The sequence below is a fragment of the Lathyrus oleraceus genome, chromosome 6, assembly GCF_024323335.1.
Source record: "Lathyrus oleraceus cultivar Zhongwan6 chromosome 6, CAAS_Psat_ZW6_1.0, whole genome shotgun sequence".
In the NCBI taxonomy this organism is placed as follows: domain Eukaryota; kingdom Viridiplantae; phylum Streptophyta; class Magnoliopsida; order Fabales; family Fabaceae; genus Lathyrus; species Lathyrus oleraceus.
In genome coordinates this window covers 372,634,784-372,662,727 of record NC_066584.1, presented here as the reverse complement: position 1 = coordinate 372,662,727, position 27,944 = coordinate 372,634,784, and the positions used below count along the sequence as shown (strand labels likewise).

The window sequence follows — 27,944 nt, the reverse complement described above, 5'->3', positions numbered from 1 at the left end:
TTGAGAGCTCCACATGTAACAGTTATTTTTGGTCCTGATTCCTTCCATAATTACTTCACTGTCTTTGTTAACAATCATACATTCAGTTTTAGTGAAGATGATATTCAGACCTTGATCCCCTAGCTGACTGATGCTTATTAGATTTGAAGTTAAGCCCTTGACCAGTAGAATATTGTCAAGTTTAGGAGCTCTAGGACACTCAAGCTTGCCTATCCCCTTTATTTCACCCTTTGCTCCATCACCAAAGGTTACATAACTTATGTCATGAGGATGAAGATCAGTTATCAAGTCTGAGTTTCCAGTCATGTGTCTAGAACATCCACTATCAAAATACCACTCTTCTTTGTGAGCTATTAGACTTGTAACATTAGTCTTAGGAACCCATTGCTTCTTGTTGATAGGCCTGTGCTGTTTGGGTCTGAGTTGATAGTGAGTTTGTTGATGAACAGGGGTAGGGTAACCATAAGGGCCTTGAGTGTCCAAATTTCCCACAGTAATGACATCTCCATCTTTGGTGTTTGCCTTTCTGCTGTTTTCTCTTCTGATGATGTGACATATGATGTGACATCTTATGACTGCTCTTACTATTGCTGCATTTAGGTTTAGCTTGAGGTTTGCAACCAGTGTAACTGCTTTCAGCCTTAGATTTATGGTACCCTATTCCAGATTTGGCTCCTGTGATTAGTCCAGTTTGGAGAATCTTGTCTAAGGAGTCAGATCCATTGTTTAGCATCCTTACATACTTGGTTGTCTCTTCTAGTCTTGAGTTTAAGAGCATAACTTCAGTTTTTAGCTTGGAGATGGTTTCCACATGTTCTGCCTTTTCATTCTCCATTTGTATTATCTTCTGGCTCTCAACTTGTTGACTCTCATCTAGCTTGACTTTCAGAGCCACAACTTCTGTTTTCAATTTGGAGATGGTTTCCAAGTATTCTACATTCTCATTCTCAAGTTGAGTTATTTCTTTCTTCTGGTTTAAAACCTGCTTGTTCAGCTCTACACTTTTATGACACAGCTCTCTATAGGTAGAGGCCAATTCCTCAAAGGTTACTTCACCATCACTTGAGTCTTCATCAGATCCCCATCTTCCTGTCAAAGAAGTCACAAGATTTGCAGCCTCCTCTGTATCACTCTCATCTGACCAGGTGGCAGCAAGACTCATCTTCTGCTTCTTGAGGTAGGTTCCACATTCTGTTCTAATGTGTCCATACCCATCACATTCATAGCACTTTACTTCTTTTCCTTCTTTGGGCTTCTCCTCTGACCTTACTCTTCTTCCATTGCTGATGTCAGATGAGATGTTCTTGACATTTTCCTTGGATCTTACATCCATTTTCTTTAACAATCTGTTGAACTGTCTCCCCAACATTGCAACTTCATTGGCCCATTCTTTATCCACATCTTGATTGTCTTCCTCTTCTGTGTTTGATATGAAGGCAATGCTTTTGGTTTTCTTTTCAGTTCCATCATTCAATCCCATCTCAAAGGTTTGGAGGGAACCAATTAGCTCATCTACCCTTCTGTTGGAAATGTCTTGAGACTCTTCTATGGCAGTCACCTTCATTGCAAATCTCTTAGGGAGTGACCTGAGTATTTTTCTTACCAGCTTTTCATCTGTCATCTTCTCTCCCAGGGCCCCTGAAGCATTAGCAATTTCAAGGATACTCATGTGAAATTCATGAATGTTTTCATCTTCCTTCATCCTTAAGTTTTCAAACTTGGAGGTGAGCAGCTGAAGTCTAGACATCTTTACCCTAGAGGTGCCTTCATGAGTGGTCTTGAGAATGTCCAAGCATCTTTGGCCACTTCACAGTTGTTTACCAACCTGAAAATATTCTTGTCTACCCCATTGAATATTGCATTCAAGGCTTTAGAGTTTCCAAGAGCAAGATCATCCTCCTCCTTGGACCATTGTTCTTCAGGCTTCTTCTCAGTAGTGGCTTCTCCTTCTTTAGAAATAACAGGATGCATCCAACCTGTTAACACAGCTTTCCAAGCCTTGTTATCAAGGGATTTCAAAAACTCTACCATTCGAGGTTTCCAATAGTCATAGTTAGAACCATCCAAAATTGGTGGCCTATGAACAGATCCTCCATCTCTCTCCATTGTACCAGAAAGTATTTCCCCTAGATCTCACCCAGAACCAGAGCAGGATGCCTGCTCTGATACCAATTGAAATTCTGGTATCAGATATAAGATGTCGAAGGTAATGTCACGACACTAATATATGTTAACACACAATGGATAAAAAACAGAATGGTAAAGCAAATAACACAAGCAATTGTTAACCCAGTTCGGTGCAACTCACCTACGTCTGGGGGCTACCAAGCCAGGAAGGAAATTCACTAAAATAGAATTAGTTCAAAGACTCTCCGTACACTTCAACAAGTTACAGTCTTTCTCACCTAATCTCTACCCGTGCAATTTCTACCTAAGCACTCTTAGATATGAGAACCCACTCACTTCCCTACAATCACACACCAGTGATTTTAAACAACAATCCCTTGTGAAAAGAAAATACTTTTCAATTACACACTCTTGATTTTACTTCACGGTTTCAATCAAGAAGACACACTCTTGATCTTGCTTCACAACTTTGATCAAGAAGACACACACTATTGCTTAACAGCTTTAGAGTGACAAATTACAACCACAAATCAGTCCAATTCGATCATCAATGGATGACTTAAATGACCTACAAGTCTTACGACTAAACAAACACAAACCCTAGCTCTCTCTCTATATTTCGCTTAATATTGGTTGTGTGTTCAAACAGGTTTTCTAAGTCCCTTTTTATAGAAGCTTTCAGCTGGGCTTGGACATCTTGAAAACCCTAAATCTATTTTCCAATCAAATCTTTTTATAACAGCTGGTTAGATCTCCTTGGAAAATAAGTAAATCTGGTTGTAATCCATGATTGAATGCGCCAGCTAATCATATCTTCAATCATACAAAGATTGCCATTAATTGTGCAATCACAAAACACCAGACATTCATACTGAATGTTCTGTGTACAGGATGTCATGACATCGGGTCTGACATCCTGGAAAAATCCTGCATAATCCAATAATTCCTTTTATAACTTCCAGCAGGTACAACCATATCAGATGCCATGACCTTGTGTATATCATCTGAAACAATCCTGCATGAACATGTCTTTCATTTAAGATCCAGCAGGTACATCCAATATCAGAAGCCTTATCATTGTATGTGGCATTCTGAAACAATCCTGCATGCACATGTTCTTGAACTCCAGCAGGTACATAGGATATCTTATGTTAAGACATCACACATAACATCTCGTGAACACTATTTGTTTTACCAAAATTCCTGCCAACACTTAGAATCAACACTCTTCCTCTGAGCTTTCTTCCTCCAAATCAATACTATCCTCAGTAGTATCAGGAGACATGCTAGCTGGTTTCTTGCTAGGTAAAATTTTCCCAAGAGAACATAATCCCTCGGCAGCTACTTCCTTTTCTGTCTTAGATGGGTCATCATCTTTCTCAGCTTGGGTTTCCACCTCAGGAGAGGGGTCCCTTCTGGACAGAGGGGTAAAAGTATCCTTGACTCCATGTTCTTCATTCAGAATCCTAGTAACTAGGTTTCTTATGGTGCAATCAGTAAAATGCATGTCTTCTTTATCAGGAGATTCTTCAGGAATGTTACCTTGCTTAGTTCCAGCCATGGAAGAGGGGTCTGGGACGTCACCTGGTATCATACGCAGAGGAGTCACGTCCATTAAATCTTCATCTAGAAACTCCATGGAGGGAGTTCTTGTATTAAAGGGTTTTGAGCTAGATGATGATGGATGTTGAGACATGTTGTTGAACTTTTGAGGAAAATTTCTTTGCCCTAGCAGAGGTTCTCTGAGTAGTTTGATGAAGATGGAAAGAGTTGTGTTCAGGTAGAGCGTGCAAATGGAATAGATACTATTTCCAATACTAGGGAATGATTCATTATTAATGTGGCTCTTTCTTTTAATTGGGCAGACAATATTTTTGTTACCTTTTCCACTCCACATTAATTGCCATATTTTCTCAAGAATCCAAGTCTCTAATTTCCCCCTTACATATTCAAGTTGGATATCATCCAAATCCCTTGCAGCCTTGTCAGTTAGTTGCATTTCATGTTGTAGAACTATGAACTTGTTTTCCACATATTTTCTAATTGAGTGATGACAGCAAATAATGTACTTGGTCCAGCTGTGCTGAATATGATTTTTGGACATAGTTGCAACATACAGGTTATCATAATACAATGTCATGACATCGTGTGTGACTTTGTATGCAATTATCAGTAGTTTCATCCAACCTAGTTGAGAACAACTGCTTTCATCTGATATACTTTCATCATCAACATCATTTTTATCTTTCTCATGTGTAGGATCAGGAGTCCTATCACTCTTCATCTCAATCCTCTCCACATTGTTCTTGGCACACATAGCCCCTTTTTGCTCAGTCACATGTCCACCTATTTGATCTAACCTCTCAGCCATTTGGGCCATCATGACCTTTTCTCCCTTGAGAGTAAGGTTAAGTCTGAGCTTCTGGTGTGACATCCTTGTCTGACATTTCCCACAGGCTTGGCTTTCATTACTCTTGAGGGTTCTTCTAGCAACTATACTTATCTTCATCCCTTTGTCATAGGTACACTTTGAGAAATGATCCAATTGAGAGATCCATATGTAACAATTATCTTTGGTCCTGATTCCTTTCATAATCACTTCACTGTCTTTGTTACTAATCAGACAATCAGTTTTAGTGAAGTTGACATTCAGGCCTTGATCACATAGCTGACTGATGCTTATTAGATTTGCAGTCAAACCCTTAACAAGTAGAACCTTGTCAAGTTCAGGAACTCCAGGACAATCAAGCTTACCTGTTCCCTTGATTTCACCTTCTGCTCCATCTCCAAAGGTTACATGGCTTATGGCATGATGCTGCAGGTCAGTTAGCAGGTCTTGATTTCCAGTCATGTGTCTGGAACATCCACTATCAAAGTACCACTCTTCTTTGGCTGAGACTCTGAGGGGAATGTGAGCTATTAGACTTGTAACATTAGCCTTAGGAACCCATTTCTTCTTGATGATAGGTATGTGCTGTTTGGGTCTGGGTTGATAGTGATTCTGATGATGAACAAGGATTGGGTAACCATATAGCTTATAGCAGAAAGGCTTTAGGTGACCAAATTTCCCACAGTAATGGCATCTCCATCTTTGGTGTTTCCTTTTCTGCTGTCTTCTCCTCTAATGTTGTGACATCTCAGGACTGATCTTACTATTGCTGCATTTAGGTTTGGCTTCAGGTTTGTAACTAGTGTAACTGATATCAGCCTTGGATTTATTATATCCTATTCCAGATTTGTCTCTTGTGATTAGTCCAGTTTGGAGAATCTTGTCTAAGGAGTCAGATCCATTATTTAATATCCTTACATACTTGGTCATCTCTTCTAGTTTTGAGTTCAAGAACAAAGCTTCTGTTTTTAACTTGGAGATGGTTTCCACATGTTCAGCCTTTTCATTCTCCAGTTGTACTATCTTCTGGCTTTCAACTTGTTGACTTTCATCTAGCTTGACCTTCAAAGCTACTGCTTCTATTTTTAATTTGGAGATGGTTTCCAATTGTTCTACCTTCTCTTTCTCAAGTTGAGTTATCCCTTTCTTCTGGTTTTCAACCTGTTTACACAGCTCTACACTTTTGTGGCACAACTTTCTGTAGGTAGAGGCCAACTCTTCAAAAGTCACTTCTTCATCACTTGAGTCTCCATCAGAACCCCATTTTCCTGTCAAATCAGTCACCAGATTTGCAACCTCCTCTGTATCACTCTCATCAGACCAGGTGGCAGCAAGACTCATCTTCTGCTTCTTGAGATAGGTTCCACATTCAGTTCTATTGTGTCCATACCCATCACATTCATAGCAATTTACGTCTTTTCCTTCTTTGGGCTTTTCATCTGACCTTGCTCTTCTTTCATTGCTGATGTCAGATGAGATGTTCTTGACATTTGCCTTGGATCTTACATCCATCTTTTTTAACAATCTATTGAACTGTCTCCCCAGCATTGCAACTTCATTGGTCAAATCTTCATCAACATCCTGACTATTTTCCTCTTCTGTGTTTGATATGAAGGCAATGCTTTTGGTTTTCTTCTCAGAACCATCATTTAATCCCATTTCAAAGGTTTGGAGGGAACCAATTAGCTCATCAACCCTTATGTTGGAAATGTCTTAAGACTCTTCTATGGCAGTCACCTTCATTGCAATCTCTTAGGGAGTGACCTAAGTAATTTCCTTACAAGTTTTTCATCTGTCATCTTTTCTCCCAGGGCTCCTGAGGCGTTAGCAATTTCAAGGATACTCATGTGAAATTCATGAATGTTTTCATATTCTTTCATCCTTAAGTTTTCAAACTTGGAGGTAAGCAGCTGAAGTCTGGACATCTTTACCCTAGAGGTGCCTTCATGAGTGGTCTTGAGAATGTCCCAAGCATCTTTGGCCACTTCACAGTTGTTTACCAACCTGAAAATGTTCTTGTCTACCCCATTGAATATTGCATTCAATGCTTTAGAATTTCCAAGAGCTAGATCATCTTCCTCCTTGGACCATTGTTCTTCAGGCTTCTTCTCAGTAGTGGCTTCTCCTTATTTAGTAATGACAGGATGCACCCAGCCTATTAACACAGCTTTCCAAGCCTTGTTATCAAGAGATTTTAGAAAGGCTACCATTCGAGGTTTCCAATAGTCATAGTTAGATCCATCCAAGATTGGTGGTCTATGAACAGATCCTCCATCTCTCTCCATTGTACCAGAAAGTATTGTCCCTAGATCTCACCCAGAACCAGAGCAGGATGCCTACTCTGATACCAATTGAAATTCTGGTATCAGATATGAGATGTCGAATGTAATGTCACGACACTACTATCTGAATTACGCTAACAGAAGAAAGATATAGAAAGGTAAAGCAAAAAACACAAGCAATTGTTAACCCAGTTCGGTGCAACTCACCTACGTCTGGGGGCTACCAAGCCAGGAAAGAAACTCACTAAAATAGAATCAGTTAAAAGACTCTCCGTACACTTCAGCAAGTTACAGTCTTTCTCACCTAATCTCTACCCGTGCAATTTCTACCTAAGCACTCTTAGATATGAGAACCCACTCACTTCCCTACAATCACACCTGTGATCTTAAACAACAATCCCTTGAGAAAAGAAAACACTTTTCAATAACACACTCTTGATTTTACTTCACAGTTTCAATCAAGAAGACACACTCTAAATCTCCTTGGAAAATAAGTAAATCAGGTTGTAATCCATGATTGAATGCGCCAGCTAATCAGATCTTCAATCATACATAGATTGCCATTAATTGTGCAATCACAAAATACCAGACATTCACACTGAATGTTCTGTGTACAGGATGTCATGACATCGGGTCTGACATCCTGGAAAAATCCTGCATAATTCCATAATTCCTTTTATAACTTCCAGCAGGTACAACCATATCAGATGCCATGACCTTGAGTATGACATCTTGAAACAATCCTGCATGAACATGTCTTTCATTTAGGCTCCAGCAGGTACATACTATATCAGATGCCATGACCTTGTGTATGACATTCTGAAACAAGCCTGTATGAACATGTTCTTGAACTCCAGCAGGTACATATGATATCTTATGTTAAGACATCACACATAACATATTGTGAACACTCTTTGTTTTACGAAAATTGCTGCCAACACTTAGAATCAACAGATATTGTTGTTAAGTCAATTTCAGGGAAAAGTCATATAGACCACCTTCGAATATCTTTCGAGAGAGTGAGAAAATATGGTCTTAAAGTGAACCCTCTAAAATGTGATTTTTGTGTGCAGGCTGGGGATTTTCTAGGTTTTGTGGTCCATAAAAAAAGGGATCGAAATAAACCAAAATAAGACCAAAGTCATCATGGAAGCGAAAGCGCCATCAACGAAGAAAGGTTTGCAGTCGCTGTTGGGCAAGATTAATTTCTTAAGGAGATTCATCTCCAACCTTAGTGGGAAGACGCAAGCATTTTCTCCTTTGCTTCGACTTGACAAGGAAGTGTTTGAATGGGGGCAAGCTTAGCAAGAAGCGTTCGATAAGATTAAAGCGTACTTGAGCCACCCATCAATCTTAGCGTCACCTTGCAGAAATAAAAGTATGAGATTGTACATATCGGCATCTGACAAAACCCTAGGGAGCATGTTAGCACAGGAGGATGGTAATGATGTCGAAAGAGCCATTTACTACCTCAGTAGGGTTTTAAACGATGCCGAAACTAGGTATAGCATGATCGAAAAGTTATGTTTATGCTTATATTTCTCCTGTACAAAATTGAAGCATTATATCAAACTTGTTGACGTGTATGTTTCATCTCATTATGATATTATTAAACATATGTTATCCAAACCAATTTTGCATAGTCGAATTGGGAAATGGGCATTAGCATTAACTGGTTTTTCTTTAACATACATGCCACTAAAAGATGTGAAAGGACAAGTGGTAGCAGACTTCATAGTCAACCACTGAATTTAAGCCAACACATTGAACTACGTTGAATTAGGGCCGTGGAAGTTGTACTTCAACGGATCTAGTCATAAAAATGGCACATGTGTCGGGATCGTAATTATTTCTCCTAATAAAATTCCAACAAAATTCCAGTACAAAGTAGAAGGGTCTTGTTCAAATGAAGAGGTTGAATACGAAGCCCTCGTATCAGGACTTGAAATGTTGTTGGAATTGGGGGCAACTCGGGTTGAGATAATGGGAGACTCGAAGTTAGTCATAAAACAGATCACGAAAGAATATAGATGTGTTAAGGAGAAGTTGATCATGTATTTCACAATCGCTAGTAGATTGTTAAAAAAGTTCGAAATGGTTTATATTCGACATATACCACGAATAGAAAACATGATAGCTAATGATTTGGCTCAAATTGCATCCGGGTACAAAATTTCGAAGGAAAAGTTACACAAAGTCATAGAAGTTAGGGGAAAGGTGGTGGAGACCAGACTAATTCCTTCAGATTTAGAAAAGACTAAGCTAGGATGTGCTGATGAAGGAAATTTTGAAATATTGGCAATAGACAGTTTGACGGATGGAGATTGGATAAAGCCAATAGTGGTATACCTGCAGAATCCCACAGCATCTACTGATCGAAAAACCAGGTATCGAGCATTAAGTTACATTCTTTTGGGTTCATAGTTGTTTAAGAAATCTCCTGAAGGAATTCTGTTGAAATGAGTTAGTGAGTCAGAGGCATACTTCGCCCTTTCAACTGTGCATAGTGGAGCGTGCGGGGCACACCAAGTCGGTCATAAGATGAAATGGCTCTAATTCCTTCAAGGGGTGTATGGGCCTACCATGTTGGAAGACTGTGTTGAATTCACGAAGGGTTGCCAAGAGTGTCAGGTGCATGCAGGCATACAACATGTCCCTGCAAGTGAATTACATTCTATCATCAAACCTTGGCCATTTAGAGGTTGGGCTTTAGACTTGATTGGAGAGATTCGACCTCCATCATCTAAAAGTCAAAGATATATATTGGTAGGAGTCGATTATTTTACAAAGTGGATTAAAGTCATACCCTTACCAAATGTGAACCAAGAGGATGTGATCGAATTTATCCAAAAACATATTATCTATAGGTTTGTAATTCCAGAGACAATCACAACAGATCAAGGATCAGTATTTACTGGTCGGAAAATGCAGGAATTCGCCAAAGAAATGGGTTTCAAATTATTAACGTCAACAACCTATTATGCTCAGGCCAAGGAACAAGTTGAGGCTGCCAATACGATGATCATTGGTTTGATCAAAAAGCATGTAGGGAAGAAGCCTAGGAATTGGCACAAAACTCTGGACCAGATTTTTTGGGCATGTCGTACGTCCCATAAAGAGGCTACTAAGTCGACCCCCTTTCGCCTAACTTTTGGCCATGATGTTGTCTTGCCAGTAGAAATTCACTTACAATCCCTAAGGATTCAAAGGCAACATGAACTCCCAACTGAATCATATTGGAGCATGATGTTGGATGAATTGGTTGATCTAGACGAGGAAAGGTTAAATGCTTTAGAATTACTAAGGCAACAAAAGAAGAGGATATAAGTCTCTTATAATAAGAAAGTGAAAGTTAAAAGTTTTGCACCCGAGGATTTGGTCTGGAAAGTGATCCTTCCAATGGATCGAAAAGATAGAGCCTTGGGGAAATGGTCCCCAAAATGGGAAGACCCTTTTCAAATTTTATAGATATTCTCTAATGACGCCTATGAAATCGAAGAGCTTAGTGAAGATAGAAGGATTCTAAGAGTAAACGGGAAATATTTGAAAAAATATAAATCGAAAATCCAAGAAGTAAAAATAAGAGACGAATAATCACATAAATTAAGCAAAGCCAAAATGGTAAGAGTTCCAAAATGGTAACAGAAGTCATAGGGCCAGAAGACCAATATTCATTACAAAGAGAAATTTTGTTACATTGCCAAGTAAATAAAAATAGCACTACAAGGGAAGGTTAGCCTTAATCTGAAGATACTTGACCTTAAAGAGCTCCAGTCGTTTTTCGTACAAAGACCTCTTTGATCGCAGGAGTTTAACGTCTGACTCAAGTTGTCGAGCTTTTTCGATAAATTCCATGCCAAATGATAACTCCTGAGCCATCAAAGCTTCGTCAAACTCCAACAGTTGATGTTTGTCTTTTTCGGCAACAGAGATCTTTGTCTGAAGTTCTTCTATTTGTTGTCTCCAAGAAGCAATGTTGCGATCGTGAGCGTCAACCTTTTCCTTATTCTTTTGTTTGGTCTGTTCCAACCGCATTACCTTATTGGTGGATTCGGTAGCAGCATTCCAGGCTGCAGCCTCAGAACCAGACTTTTACTCTATTTCCCCTGTAAGTTGAGGTAGCAACTTATGATCTGCAACAACTTGGTCGATCATGGTTCCTATCTCAAAAATAACGTTTGCCACTTCGGGGGAAGCCTCTAGCAGGTCAACTTGGCTGAGAAGAGTTTTAAGAGTCAAAGGGGCAGAAGGATCAGTCAACAGCAACAGAAATAAGTCACCCTTGAAGACTTTGTCTTTGATCTTAGAAAGGACTTCGCCGACAGGGGTGCTCGAAGGTTGATCTTCAGACACTGAAGTATTATGGCTTTGTTCAGAAGAACTCTCCCTGCAGTTTAGCATAGCCTTCAAATACTCAAGTGGCTGACTTCGCTTCAAGATAGCCAATTTTTCTGCAAAAAGGGCCCCAATGTTTGGTCCGAAGCATCGGTGGCCTTCGGCTGTGACTTCCTTTTTTAGAAGTGAGGTCGAGAACAGGCGACAAGTCATCTTCGTCGGATTCTACGATGATGGGGGCAGCGGCAGGTTTTTGGATTCTTAGGGGACTCATCGGAGGTTTTCGAGAAACCTGAGCCAAGAATGAAATATTATATCATCAATGTATAACACGGACAAAAGAATAAGGAAAAAAGAGGTACCTTTACAGGTTTGCTGCTTCCTTCGGCCTTCGACTCGATGGGTCTTTTACTGGTGTGTTTCTTGGGGGGGATCTTGATAGCTAAATAAGAATAATATAAAACGATCAGTGTTAGCTGAAAGCAAATAGACTGTCAAAGGGAATATACTTCGAGAGAAGCCCCATGTGTCACACCTTCATATATGTCCGATTCGATTCAGACATCTTCGATCCCTATATGAAGATGCCCCTTGAAACTGCCTAAAGTATGCTTAGTCACAACCACCCGCTGAGCCTTTTTCTAAGATTGTTGTCGGAGTATTTTAATAGAGTCTTCACAAATGAACCAATCTGGAAATAGGGGGGCAAGAGCCACTCCGAAGTCAGCATTTGGCAGTGGAGGAAATTTTGGAGGAAATAGTTCAAGAGCCATTTCATAGCGTTTCTCGTGAGGAACGTATGAGGGAATCTTTAAGGTTTCCATTTTCTTTGAAAAATTCTCTTTGAGCGTAACAGCTGTTTCACGGATGGTTCGACTAAGATCATCAGGTCGATAGGCAGTTTCAAAGTAGTTTTGAAAAGCTCGAATTACTTTTATAAGCGTATAAGTACCTTTCCCGGTCTTTTCCTGCACAAGAAGAAAAGCTTTGTCAAACAGTTAAATAAAGGAAGTGACGTCGCATAATTCCTCGACGTAATACTTAGCCCACCACTTCCCAAATTCTCGACTGCAAAGGAAGTTGGGCTCGAAGTTGAATGGAGTCAACTGGGTTCTGCCATTATACCTGGCTATTTGTTTGAGAGCAGTAGTTTCAGTATGGATTGCATTATGAAGGAGGAGGTTACTCTTCTTGTCATATAGGCATTTCGGGAGGACCTGAACCAACCAAAATTGTCGAGCAACAAGGTTGGGCTGGTAAGTTATCAGCGTGACTTGGACCTTCGAAGGGTTAAATCGAAGAGTTAGAATCCTGGGTGTCAAGAAGGCTTTCCAAATTAGCAAAGACTCTGTCTCCTGTTTTTTAGATGGAAAGGGGAAGGTCCTAGTGAACCACTTAGGGCCAACTTTCCTGAAGGCAAATGGGGCCATACTCGAAGTAAAGGTATGACGCTTAGCAAACATCATGATATAACTCATGAAAGTTGGTTGAAGAGCTTGTCCTTCGTCCCTAGGGGTTAGTTGAGCTAATCATGGGACTTCGACCCTTCTATGACGGATTCCCTCAGCATCCTCATCGACGAGGCCCTTGTTTGGCAGGTTGGCCTCGAAGGTGACATTAAGCCAAAGTTGTAATAACCGAAAGGGGCCAGACAGAAAAAGGTTCCCTTTGTCCCCCAGATTCTTCAGTTGAGCCACTCCGTCGCTCAATGATTCGTAAAGGCTTTCCAAATTCATCTCACTTAGATAGACATCGTGCCCCCGCGTGCAGTTGGTTGGCCAGGGTAAGATATTTCTTGGCAACTTGTAGGGATTTTGAGCAGAACACAGAGTGTGACAACCACAAATCCAAAAAAGCTATGTGCTTCACGTCGGAGACAGCTTCAATGTCTTTATCATGGTAGTATGCTATGTGTGTTGAATACGCCGCTCTGGTAGTCGAAAAGGAAATAGTATCCATAGAATCAATATCAAGATCATAGGTATATCCAGTGGGTTTCAGCCCTGTGATAGAGGCCATGTCGAAGAGAGTTGGTGCGACCATTCCGCAAGGAAGATGGAAGGTATAATGTGTGTTATCCCAGAAGTGCAGCAAAGAAATTAACATAGGGGTGATGTAGTCTAAATCCAATTTCGACAGCATAATGAGGTCATATATCCCTATATCTTTCCAGGCCTAGGCTTTTTGCTTCTCTATCTTGGTTAACCAATGTGAGTAATCAGTGGGATCTTTAAAAGTTGGGCTAGCGCAGAAGGCTCTAAAACCATTGTTCATAAACCTCAAATCTATAGTATCCCCAGCCTGAGTGTTTTCGGTAGAAGTAGTCTTAGGGTTTCTAGCCTGCCCTATGGGTTTACATTTATGGTAAGAAGGAAAAACTCTCTAAGTTTGCTGGTATCAGCGTCTAACTCAGCTAAAGGTCCAGATAATGCATGAGTTTTATCAGAGACAGAAATAGGAATGAGTGTCTGAGAAGCGTAAATCCTGCGCTGCTCCTTTGTCCGGGGTTTTCTGGTATGTATTGACGATTGTCAGTTGCGGATGGAGCAGATATCGTAGCAAATGGAGGAAGTTCAGAGATCTTCTTCGGAGCTTTAGACCTGTTGGCGGTGGTTTTGAAAGAGACTCATGTTCCCTTAAGAGCTTTGTTTGAAGCGTCCATTGTTAGGGTTTGAAGACAAAATCTGGGTTCAGTTAGAAAATATTTGAAGAGATGAGAGTTTAAATTCTTGAAGATTCAGAGAATGTGAGAAAGTTTTGAAATGGGTAAGTAATTGGGTTTTATAGGCCTGCGTGGAAGACGTTTCAAATCAACATTAATGGTGGACGGGTTAATGGGACACGTGTATCCCTTGGGCAGTATAGTGAAGATGGCAATTAATGTTGTAGCCCATGATTTCCTAGAAGCTAGGAAACGTGATGAGCAAAAAATATTCTGTTGTGGGCTGAAAAGACGTGGGTAGGAAAAGCAATGATGACTCTGACGTCACCATACAAGTAGAGGAACTGAAAAGTTTTTACCAACATTGAGACACCTAGCACAGTGTCAGTCATTAAGGCGTCGAAGTAAGGTCTCAAAAAATGTCTTTCTCTCTCGCGTGTCGAAAATGACATTTTTTTGGGGGCAATTTGTTAGCTCATATTTTCGACGCCCACCTTAAATTACCAAAATTGGAAAATATGCACAGCTGGTTTCGACCAAAAAGTAATATTCGACCAGTTGGAGGTGAATCGGCTTGGCTAGTTGAATAAAGATCAAACTCATAGCTGAAATTTCAGAGCAATTCTTTAGAGAAGCGGTTAAAAAACGGTTTTTTCGATCAAAGATTCAAAATTTAAATAAAGGAGGGAATTTCGCCTTCGTCAGAATCCACAAAAGCACACATGGAGCAGGACGAACGAATGCGGGGCGCCACGTGTATCGACGTGATTGAAGGACCATCAAAGCGGTTATTTCGATCCAGTATAAATATAGGATCTTAGTGTTAGAAAAGTGTGTGTCAAATTGTGTACAAAATCTGCAAATTTACTAAGTATACGTGTGAAGAAGAATTGTAAAACGCAGAATGTACGTTGTCTACACCATTGTTATTTATTTCAAAGCAATCTAAATTTGTCTTTACTTTCTTTCCAGAAACATACTTCCTTGTTTCTTATTTTCAAACACTTTATTTTTACTTTGTCATTTGCACTTTTAAAATCCTTTCGTTCCTTTCCCTACATTCAACGTTTACTTTACAGTCTCTAGATTCCGGTACTTGCAAACCTTACTTTACCATTTTAAATCCTTTATAATTCCTGTCGTTTACTTCGTTTTTCTTTACTAGTTCTAAACGCCAATTTAAGATCTTTTTCGTTCAAGTCCCCTTTGTCCTTAGTTTCCTTTCAAACTCTGGTCTGTCGTTTAGTCTTGATTATTTATTACTATCACGTTTACAAAACACTTAGCACATGTCCTAGGATCAATCTGGTCGATCCTGCGAGCAACCAAATTTAGAACTTTGGAAGATCAACGATTATTTACCAATTTTCAAGGTAAACAGCTGCGGAAAATATTTGAGTGCATCGCACACTCAAAAATACAACAGAGTCGTCACCGAACTTTATTTATTTCCGAAGGAAAAGAAAAATATCGATAAAACTCAATGAGAAGATAAACAGGGTAAGAAAGTCGGTTATGCAAGGGGAAGGTATTAACATCCATCACATCGGTTATACTTAATGGGAACCATTTTGGTTGTTCTTTGCGCGAATGAGTGTTATTATCTAAAGGTTACTTGCGAAAGGGTAAAAAATAAGTTTATTAATTAGTGTGCTCGCCAAGGATTAGAACCTTCGTGTCTACGTATTCTTATAGTGCAATGAGAAAATCATAGCTTTGTAGTTCATGGTAGAAAATATGGATGTGTTGGTTGATTTTAGAGAATAGTTATAATCGTATCCTATAAGTGTGTAGACGTTAGCTGATTCTGATCCTTGTTCGGATGCTCTAAGTTTTTAGTCTGACTGCTAAGGAACGAATTATAGCGATTCTTTTATGAAAAGAAAGAAAATTATTTTTAAAATATTTATATGGTAAAAGAAAAATAAAAAGTTACTTGAATTGAATTAAAAAGAAAGAGTTGCTTTAAATACAAAAGAGAATTGTGAAATGAGGAAAGTGTTGTGGTGAAAGTGTTGTTTGTATGTTGTGAAAGTATTGTTTGGACCAAGGTTGTGTTGTTTGAATCCATAAGGTAGGTGTATCTGAACCAAAGGGTGTGCGGCGTTAACCAATAGATGGTGTGGCTAATGCAGAATTGTAGGATTTTTGCTTAGATCCGGGAGATCAAGACCTACAAGAAAGGGGGCTACCAGAGCATGGAGCTCCATAGGGAAATGCATGAGGGTTGTCAGAGCACAAGACTCCAGCAGGCAATGCATGAGAGTTGCCATATCACATGGCTCCACGGGGTAACGCATGAAGGTTGCTAGAGCATGGAGCTCTACAGAGAAAAATAAAATAAAAGTGTTTTCCAGAGCACAGGGCTCCACAAGGCAATGCATGAACGCTTTTAGAGCATGGGGCTCCACAGGGCAGTGCATGGGGGTATTGATTCAGAGATGTGTGTTTTATCTTGAGGTGCTTAACCCAAAGAATGTATGGATGTCAAACAATATTGTGTGTTTGGTCCAAAGAGAAAAGTATTATTGATGAAGATTGTTGCAGTGTTGTCTGTAGGGAGAGAGCTTGATAGTTATTTGATTTGAATATCACTAAAATCTATGAACGTATGCAAATACTTTGAATAATTGGGGCCTACGACTTGTACCCAAAGATACTCAAAACAAGGATATGAATAATCCCTCTCATTCATCTTCGTTGCCTAAGGCTCGTGGCGCACAATTCTTTCTTGATTGACAAGTGTTAAAGATGAATCTTTTTGTTGTGCTTGAATACTCAGAGTCTCAAAGGTTTTGCATGATGTCTTGATCTTGAAGAGAGACTTAAGATCCAGTGTGATAGAAGTACAAAGGTCTAATCTCATCAAGTGATCAAGAGACTTATGATCACATGACTGGACAGGAGATGAAGATAAATGTCAGGTGATTAATTGATCAAAGAAGACTTTGATCAACTCATCAATCAGGGATGTGATCTAGATATACAAGCACATAGACTTTTTTAAAGACTAACATCACAAAGAAATTAAAATGATAACACACCTATTAACTTCTAAAATTAAAACTAGCTTATTAACTACTAATCAACATCTAATATTAACATGTTTATCAATTTCTAGAAGTCTAATTGAAAATTATTCTAAAATTAATCCTACTTAAATTCTAATTAAAACCTAGTGTATTATTATTTTTCTTTATTTTCCAAAGTGTGTCTTTTTTATGACAAAGTAAAAATGTAAAAAAAGGTATTAAAAATATGTACTAATTAAGATGTATATAAAAAAATGCTAAAACAAATAAAACACAAAGTATTATAAATGAAAAAACTAGAGGAAGGGGGTGCAACACTGTCCAGGGGTGCATGGGAGAAATGGTGTTGGCACAACATCATTTGGCTCAGCAAGAAGCCCAATATGTTTGTTGTTGCTTCAAGAGAGGGGGTGGGAGGCTGGCGTGGGGTGTGAAAAGAATGTTCATGGGATTGTGAGCTTTTGAAGCCCAATGTGTGGCCAAGAGTTGAGGAAAGGGATCATAGAGTTCCATTTCATGCTATTCTTCATGTCTCAAGTCCTTCTCAAAAAGACCTCACCGGATCCAAACCTCATCGCGTCGGAAATTCCCTCTGGCGGAGGTCCAAATGACTTCAACCCTACCTCAATCCATGCGTCCTTACTCCCTTTCTCTCAATCTAACTACGATTTCCTCTATTTCCTACACAAGATTCCAAATCGAAGTAAAGTATTCAAGAACCCTAAGAAAGAAAACTCAAGTTAAACTACAAAGATGAGGTAAATGGAGCCCAAACCTTGGGGGTTCGGCTCCTTAGCAGAATAGCTACATCACAGTGAATACTTTTGACACGGATCAAAGATGAGAAGAAGGATAGCTCACCTGCCGGAGCAACTCTGACAGTTCTTCAAGGTGTAAGTGTTGATAAAAGACGGTCTAAGAGTCGTCTACTTCCTCATGTAAGCTTTGATCTGATTTTCCAATTCACATGTGAAACCTCTTCTTCTTCTTCTCTGTATGTTATAGTATGTAGGATTATTGCCTTGTGTTCTTGTTTTGTATTATGGTTATTGCCTATACGTGTGAGGAGATTGATGGAGTAGAGAGGAAGAGTGCATAAAGAGTTTTAGAGAGGAATCTCATAGTGTTTGAGAGTGTTCAGAGAGTGTCATTTTTGGTGATTTGTGGAATGTGAATGGTGAAGATGATGGAAGATTATGATTGAATTTATAGAGATGGTGATGTAACTGAATGGGGCAATGGTCCGGGCAGGGAGTTAGCAGTTAGGGCACGGTTAACTGTTAGTGAAACTAGAGAGAAAATCAGTTTGGAGTTATGACCCTGTTACAATTCTATTATGAACTATTAAGTGTTAGTTGTTGGTTTGAATTTCAGTTAGTGAAGAATTGTTAACAGCTTGAGTTAGTAAGGAATTAGTTGGACTGTAAGTTAAATAGTTTTAATTGTTAGTGAATTAGAGTTTTTGTCAGTGATTAGCATAATACGAATTGAATTTTATTGTGTTAATTGGATTTGAAAGTTAGTTAGAGTATAGGTGATTAGTTAGGTTGTTAGTAATGCTAGGAATTGTCTGATTAAAATGTCAATGGATTGGAATAAAACACATTTAGTGATTGTTAGATTATTTGTTTGAATGTGAAGTTTAATCTAGAATTAGGTTAATGAATTGAAGAATTGGTTATAGTTGGTTTGAACTAGGTTAGTTAAGTGAAGTTAGTATAGTTGTTATGTTAATGAAAAAAGATCTATTAGCAAGTTAACATTATATATGGGGTAGGTTAGCTTGAAATGGATTAGGATGTAGTGAATTCAAACTGTTATGAGTTAATGAGTTAGATTTGATTGAAATGTTTGGTATTGTTGGAAATCATCATTGAATAAATGTGAAACTATGATAACTAGTATGTGTTATTGAGCTGTTAATGAAACTAGGCAATTGTTTTGAGTTTGGAAATTTATTTTGAATTAGACAGTCAATTAACTTTACTAACCATTCTAACTGTTGCGTAAGTTGTGAGTTGAGTGAAACTATGGATTGATCATACAAATTCTTTGTTAGTTAAAGGAAATAATTGTTGGAATGGTATTTCATCTTGGTTGCTTTGTTCTAATTAGGCACATGTATGCATGATTGTATGGCTGTAATGTATGCATCAGTTTGTAAAAAAAGGAAGTTGAATTAAATGTTAGTAGTGGTGGTATGCTTCATTGTTAATTTTAAACTGTTGTGGATTCAGAGTAAATTGGTTCATGTATCAATTGTTTGGATGGAGCATGACAAATAGTGCATGGCAATAAGTGGTATTTGTTAATGATTTACTGATGTTGTTATTTGGACTGGTGTGTTCATTGTATGTGGAAACTATTATGACATTCAGTTTGAATCTTGGAAGTTAGTAGGTTAACTAATGGAATTAAGATGAATTTAGGACAATGGAATGAATTTGTAATAGTGAATAATATATTGAAATATGTTAATGAAACATGGATGAGTTGTGAGGTCTGAAACATGATTTGTTTGATTGTGTAGGTGTATGTGTAGTGCCAAGAGACTTTGAGGTTATGATATCATGACCTTGTGTTTTCTAATTGTGTAAGTGTATGATTTGCAGGGATGGCACATGGTAAGAGGGTGGACTAGGCATGGAACAAGGCATGTCATGGATTGGTCATGAAGAAACTTGGTGTAGCATCAAGACTCATCAAGCACTTGAAGGCTTTGGAGGAATATCTTGTGAATGAAGAAAAGTTGAATAGGGTCTAGATTAGATCAGTTGACTTTGGTCAACTATTTGACCAAAAAGTCAACAGTTGACTTTATCAAAATATAATTTTTGTATGCAATTTTGTAATTTGGATCTTTTGTAAGGTGACTTAAATGTTTCTGTAATAAAAAGGCCTTTTAAAATGAATTTCTTGTGTTATAGGAAAGAGGTTTCCCTTCCAAAGAATGAATTTGAATTAGGACTTAAATGAACCTTGAATTTGATTTCTTTGTCTTGAATCCAAGTTGCAAATCCTTGAATTAGATGAACCACAAAATAAAATAGCCATGTAGGATTTCCATAGAGAATGGTCAACCTTGAAGCATGTATTCTATATCCATTGTCCATGAAGTAATCAACATACCTAGAGCATATACCAAAGATTAGGGTTCCAACAAAACCTAGCCCAAAAGACAAACCTCTTATGTCAAATGTATCATCAAGCTTCCATAAGTTTGACCCATAGAGAAATGTTAGCTCAATGGTAGGCATAAATAGCAAGGACTTTTGAATCAATGGTATTTATTTGAAAAATGCAATTATAAACAAATGCCCTAGATCATTGTGAATATGAAGATGAAGTGAGGATCATAAACCAGATAAAAATGAAAAAGGTATGACAAATTTTAGGGTATGACAGTGAGTTAACTAGTTCGCTCTCCAACTCTCTGCCTTTTTAAACATTATTATGAATCATGTGTCTTACAATTTTAGAAAGTTATTGAGAGAACTAATACATAATGTCATGTATCCCCAAGTCTAATTGTTGTCTAATAAAATACTTAGCAATTACCATTGACTCCTCAAGTGGAACAATCCTCACATCTCTAGAAGCATTGGGAAAAGGAACATTTATTGGCATACCCACTGAATGTGAAAGTTCACATGATCGTTGTTGACTTGACCTCTATATAGATGATGGTGACGATTGATACATACAATTAGTCGTTTTCAAACCCTATGTGCATACTCGAAGCATAGTCGTGACCTGGTGATTGAAATATCTAGTGGTATTGATCATAGTATCCTATAGAGCATGCCAAATTTATTGTCAATGTGTGAAAGTTTAGCTGAGATTTGGATGGTAGCTCTCAACAATGATTCCTTTTTTCTTCAAGTGATTACGTTGAGGAGGAACTCTCTCCCTCCACTGTGGAATCCTTAACTATACAAAAGATTATTAAGTATAAATATGAAAAGTTGAACAACTAAACTAAGAAATTCATAAAAATAAGGAAAAGTAAAAAAAAGATAAAGTGTATAGTAGTTTGTTGATTGATCAGATGATGTTATTAATTTATAAAGTGTGATATTTATAGAGAAAACTATCTTATTGGTCATAACATCGTGACCTACATAAAATGCTTACTCATTTGGCCATTTACGCATGTAGTGCATGATTGTTCCCTCCATTTTGAGATGTGTGATATCTTTCATTCGACTTAAAGTCTTCTGCTTCTTGGCGTGTTTTATTGACCACATCCTTGCGTGCATAACTTGCCCGGCCTATGGTTTCACAATCTTCACCAACTTCCAATATTAACATTATAAACATGGAATGTGACCATAAACCACAATTATTCAACCCTATAGTGTTTTTACTGATTCTTGGCGACCAAGATAGATCACACATGACATAAGAAAGATATGTTTAACTCATGTTTAATTGTGTTTATACTTTCTTAACCTCGTCTCAGATGGGGATCATCTGCTAAACCTTAAACCGCTTGTATGTCGATTTCATATGACACTTTAGTTGTTTTAAAGCGTAAACATTTAGTAAAGTGAGAAAATCAAGATTATTATTTTAGTCATCTATAATTTCTTATTCAATGCATATAATACCAACCATTAATCAATTTATTTATCAACCATTTAATCTCAAAATTGAGTTGTTAACTTGAGTTTGATTCATATAATAAAATAGTCATTTTTGGTGTCATGCCAAAAAAACATAGTTGTATACATTAAAAATCAATGTTAAAACTTGTTTTTCACATCATCGTTCAATAATTTTATGTTAAGAGTCTTAAGGCCTAAAAATATATTTATAAGTGGAATAGTCATCAACTTATAAGTTGACATAAGATTGATTTAAGTTCAACCCATAATTTAAGATGATATCAAACTATATTCAAAATTGATTGGAGAACCTATCGTCAGATTTAAGCTATTGAACCACTCAGATCACTCTCTAGATATTCACTTTTGAACATGAAAGATGCACATGAATTTTCACATTAAATAAAATAGATTTGGTAATGTGTTCATAAGTGGGGAAATGCGGTACTCATTTTACAAGTCTAATTAACTAGGTTGAGTTAATATAATCTAAAATCTAAAATGATATCAAAGTCTATTCAATATTTGTTGGACCACAAAATATCAAAACTATTGAAAAGTCAAGCTTTAGATGTTCAATCTTATATCAGAGGAGTGTGTATCGAGAGTCTCAAATAAGATGTGGTAAAACTTAAAAATGTGTTTATAAGTAAGACCAAATTTCACTTTATAAATCAATTTTATAAAATTGAGTTAGATCCAACCCACTTTTTCCAAATTACTTTCATTATAACATGTAATGATCCTTCACAAAAATTAGTTCTTATCTTTAAGGATGGTTTGATATTTAGATAAAAACTTCTCATTTAATATACGAAAATAAAAGTGCGGTGGTGACTCTTGTTTTATGAGTTAAGTTAATTAATAGTTTAATTTCAAAAAATTTACCATTACAATACCCAAATAAGATTAGACAAAAGTGAAATAAAATACATAAAATAGTAGCATAAAAAATATTATAATATTATAATAAAAAAGAAAAAACGGAAGAATGGAGAGATTGGAGAAGATGAAAAGAAAGAACATTTTAGATGCGAGATTAGAGAAGAAATGTGCGATAAAAACTTATTTGGAAGGGAATACAATAAAATAAAAATGAAAAGATAAAAAATAAAAAAATATAAGAGAGAAGAGATTAGATTAGAAGAAGTGATATGTACATGACAAAGAAGATGAAAATAATGCGCGATACTACTATGAAAGATTTGAGAAGGTTGAAACTAAATTCATAAGTGTGAATAAGAGAATATTCGTAAGGTTAATGCATAATAGCTTTGGGTTTTTGTTGGATATGTGATAAATAAAGTTTGAGTTGTAACATTCTACAAATTGGTTTGGTTTTGTTTAATTTGCAAAATGCAAACCGCAAACCAAATTGAACCGCGATTTTGTTAAAAAAATGGTTCAATTACATCTAAATCAAATTCGATTTTTTAAGATTTCAATTTGATTTAATTTAGTTTATGATTTTCAATTAAATTGATTTGGTTTTCAACACCCTATGATTTTGATATTTGTTTCTTTCACTTGGCTATGAATATCATGCAATTAAAGGAAAGTTCTCTAGAAATAAGAATCTTCCAAAGTTTCCCACTTGACAATGAATGGTTATGATAACCCTATAAGTCATGTTTTCATGCACTTGCAATGTTCATCCCAAAAGAATGAAGGGTTGTTTCAACTTTTAATTCGGTACAAACTACCTATCCTATATGGTCCAAGAAGAATTTTGAATCATATACTATTTCTTTGGGTTTTATATTTGATTCTCTATTTCCACGATAAAGCACATAAAGAGGTTTGGCACAAGCATATTAAAAGTATGTGCGTGCGTGGAGGGGAATGATTCGTGTTACACTCATGTTCATCTTATAAAATTGGTAATGCCTTCTTGGTAAAGTTTTTATTCAGAATTTATGCTTCTCTTGGGTTTTTCATAAAAGAAAAAGGGAAAGATAAAAGTAGTTTAAAAGGAGGGATTCCTTTTTAATTATTTAAAATGTGAATTAGATTAGATAGAACACTTTTATTTCATTTGAAAATTTATCTTTAAAGTTAGTTTTATTCTTCTATTTTTCTATTAAAAAATAAAAGGAGCTCCATGTATTTCTAATCACTAATTTTCTCTTTGCTTAATTTTGTTTCTTATTAAAATGTTTGATATTATTGACGAAAATCAGTAAATCCCAATTATCTAACAAATTGCTAGATAAAGCATAGGGCCATAGTGAAAGTATTGATTAGACTCTTTATTTCACAATAAATAACTTAGTAAATAACTTATTTGTTGAGCATTACAATTGACGATAATTTTTTTAAAAAAATATTTAATAATATTGCACGATTAAAATTGAGTTCGAATAAAGTCTTTGAGTATTGTGTCATGAAAATATACAACTTGTATGTAGTGGATAGAATAGAATGTACCTTCATTAGAAGGACAGTATATATTTAGGTGTTCTGGGGCCTTGGCCCTCTTCAATATATAAAAAAAATTATCACATCCTATAAAATGAAAAAACATCCATTACAAAATTAAAAATATTTTTTAAATTTTGAAAAGATCCGTCATCAAACGCATAATACATCATTTTATGACGTGCCAAATGAATTTTATGTTATAGCAAAACAAAATTTTATTTTAAAAAAACAAATATATTAATATTTGAACAATCAAATAGATATTCTAGAAATATATCTATTAATGTTTAAAACAGAATTTTGAAATAGCTATTGATTTAAATTATGTGTATTTAGGGTGTATTCTATTATATATCTCCAAAATTAAAAAACATTTTTATAATTTCAACAGTATTCTAATATAATAATATATTATATTAGATGCATTAAGAAATTTAAAAAAATTGAGTTGGCACAAAAGACATGTTAAATTAGAAAAGACTATTCCTATGTCATTTAAGAGTTCCTAAATAATAAATAAATAATTTATTTGATTATTGCAATTAAATTAAAGGAAACTGTATAAATAAAAAGAGAAATAATATAGGTTTGTATTAAATTTCACTTATTAAAGAGTTTTGGTATATTCCCTTTTTAATTTAATGTTATTGCAGTGTTTACTTTAACATAATATAAATTAAAAAACATTGATCAAAAAGTGATAAAAATATAATAATTAGATAATACAATAAAATAATATGAATATTGAATTGAAAATTAAAAAAATTAATTTATTTTAAGACAACTTTTTTATAATGATATCCGGCCACAAACTTTTTGGCTCTTAGGGGTCTTTGAGTTAATTTTTTTTTGTTAAAATATGAATTAAAAAATTATTATTCGAATTCGACTATTTACAGATTTTAGAATACTTAGCCTTAAATAAAAAATTTAAATAAACTTATACATATATAAATTTAAATAAAATCTCATAATATTTATTATAAATATAATTAAAAAATTATATTTTTATATTATATTTTTTAAATACTATAATATATTAATATAATTTTTAAATTATATAAAATAATACTCAAATATTTAAGATAAAAAAAACTAATAAAATATAATAAAATTATGAAAAAATACAAAATAATTAATATAATTTAAATATTAGTATATAGTATTAATAAAAAAAAGACTGAATATAATAGAGATAAAATATAATGAAATAAAAACAATTAACATATTATTTTAGAGTGAAATTATATATATATATATATATATATATATATATATATATATATATATATATATATATATATATATATATATATATATATATTATATATATATATATATATATATATATATAATTAAACGGATCTAACCGATTTTCCGGATCCATAAGAATGATTTCAATGGGTACTATATTTTTAAGGTTAGGTTGAAAAATTCTAAAAAATATTTACTCTAATTTTAGAGTTCAATCCTGTAATTTTTCAAACTTAGGCTCATATAGACTAGTTTATTTTGAAAGCTCCAAATAGAAAATTGGATGAAGTAACTCAATTAATAAATAGATATAAATTATTGGTCTAAAGTTCAATTTACTTATTTAGAGTTTAATTTATAATAGTAATATTTATTTATATTTATATATTAATGTACATAAATAATTACATTTATAAATCAACCACTTTAATTTTAAAAAAAAATGAAAGTGTAAATGTTGAGAATATGATTTGAAATTGGAATTAAAAATTGAGTTTTAATTTCATTCCAAAAGTTAGTTAAAAAGATAAAGATATCAAACCCCATATATAAAAGTTAACTACCCAAGAACCTTGCTAGCATAAAATTCCAAAATACAATTTTAATATTTACTCTATGAATAGCATGAATCTAATTTTCACATCACCATCCATAACTCGACCATGATATCATGAAAAATAGGAATAGATCACATCCTCAAAATTAGTTCAAATGATGGAAGTTTTAATCCTACAATTACGTTCAATAGTTTGAGTTTAGAAACTTTATTATCAATTATATATACATAAAATATTATCAATTTGAGAATCCAATACAACTTCAATAAGTAGGAGTAATATTTATTTTTCTGATATTATTATTTATATATTTATAAAACACTATAGCATCATGGATCCCTATAAGGATATGCTTGATTATGAAAAAGACTCACATCACAAACAGTTTAGTAATGATTAGCCAATACGAAAATTTGGAATTGACTTTCTAATATATATATATTTTGTTTTGGAAATAGACTTTGTGATATTTTGCATTGTATAGATATTTGTTTGTGGCTGTAGAGTGATGGGATAACGAAGAATTTATTTTACACTGTCCTTTCCATTGTAATTGGGGCACTTTTGTAAAGGGTACTTTTAACATGAACCTCTCGTGTATGTGTGTTCTTGAAACTTTTGACCTTAAAAAAGGGTCATGAGATGAGGCATTAGCACCTTCCCTTTTGGGCGGTGAAATCGATCTCTTTCTTTATTCCTCTCATTATGTCTCGTTTTAATCTCACCTTAACTTATCTAAGTTGCTTTCAAGTCATCATCAGTCAAAATGTCAAACGATTATCAACATATTTGTAGCAATTTAATTTAGACTTAGTTATCTATTCACATAAACGGTAAATCTTTTAAGAAATGGAATATCTTTTGCTCGGAATAAGAGATATTAGAATTATAATAGACGAAGATCACTGATGGTAAAAAAAAATTTAAGTCCCTTAAATTGAGAGAATGACAACTAATAAAAAAAAATTAAAAAATTAAACATCACTTAGTAATTAGACTAAGTTTGAACTCGATACTTAAAGTTAATTAAAAAAGACCTAGTACAATTACTAACATAAATTATTTTAGAAAATTCACAGAAAATAAATTACTACTTTAAAATTTAGCTTCTTGGTTCCTCTATTTCACAATCCTTACAATTTCTTTTTCACATTCACTTTTATACACGTGACTTTAAATGTGGCACTAACAAGTCATGGACACCAACAATATAAAATTTAATATATCAATTAATTAAAATAAAAAATAATTTTATAATATTAATTAATATAATTAATAAATAAAATAATAGTTTTTAATTCATCTTTTTCCATTGCCCAAACACTTATCAGATTTAATTTCAACATTCATTTCAAAATCCACGTCAGATTTTAGGATTCTTTACAATAGTTTTGTTTAGCGATGATAAATACCTACTCACTATTTGAAATTTATACACAACAAAATCTCAAGGCGAGCTACACCACCGCTACAAGTGTACGACTAAAGCAATCAACTTTCATAATGCCAACACATAAATAAAGTAACACACAAAATGATGAATAAATGGTTCATCCTTTCTTGACAGCTAGTCATTCCAAAAAACGAGATGAACCCTCATTACGTCAACCTCAAACCAGGTCTTCAGTTGGAGGTAGGAACATGATACTGAGCCTTTGTTAGGCACGATTTCCAACGACGCACAATAAAATTTCTAGCATAACCTCGAGAAACAAGCTACCCCAGAGCAACAACTCATGATCTAACATAAACACCATAACATGTAAAAAAATAGTAAGTGAACATATGTTGTTAAAACAAGTATTACGAAATTTGTACAAACATCAAAGGCATGTCGGCCATGATCGACCCGAGCAAAAAAATACACAAGGACTATAGCTTTGGATAATTCTGAAGGGAGGTCAGTTTCTCATGCTTCATTATCTGATCGACGTAGACTTTCTCTTGAGAGATATGCATAGTGGGATAGAAATGTTCCACTTGTTGTAACGTATTTTCAAAAGAATCGTGCGCAATAGAGAAATTGTCCTCTACTGACTTCATGTACTCCTTGCAGAGAAAGATTCTCAAGGTGCGTCTCTCGAAGTCCTTTCTAAACCTCCTTCAAAGATACCTCAAGTTTTTCTACCCTCTTAACATAAGGGCACAATGCCTAGTTTACTTTCAGCATGAACGACATTGGTCGTTGAAATCGAATCTTGAATGAAGGACAAAACTTCACTCTTCCTCATTATTTCTTGCACAATGTCGCAATGCAAAAAATACCCGAGCGTACTCA

General features: G+C 35.4%; 1 protein-coding gene and 1 long non-coding RNA gene across 2 annotated transcripts; both read left to right on the top strand.

The window, feature by feature from the left end:
* The first annotated feature begins 8,892 nt into the window (after positions 1-8,892).
* On the top strand, positions 8,893-10,125 carry LOC127095710 (uncharacterized). The gene is made up of 2 exons (XM_051034360.1): positions 8,893-9,185; positions 9,666-10,125. Exons 1-2 carry the CDS (start codon positions 8,893-8,895, stop codon positions 10,123-10,125), a joined length of 753 nt encoding a protein of 250 aa, XP_050890317.1.
* A 6,968-nt stretch (positions 10,126-17,093) lies between these two features.
* Positions 17,094-19,739, top strand: LOC127090967 (uncharacterized). The gene is made up of 2 exons (XR_007791836.1): positions 17,094-17,765; positions 19,440-19,739. It is a non-coding gene; the product is annotated as an uncharacterized LOC127090967 (long non-coding RNA).
* The last annotated feature ends 8,205 nt before the right edge of the window (positions 19,740-27,944 follow it).

Coding starts and splice junctions, on each gene's coding strand:
- LOC127095710 (XM_051034360.1), top strand. CDS start 8,893: ATGGTTTATATTCGACATATACCACGAATAGAAAACATGATAGCTAAT. Junction 9,186..9,665: donor TCTACTGATCGAAAAACCAG/GTATCGAGCATT, acceptor TATTATCTATAG/GTTTGTAATTCCAGAGACAA.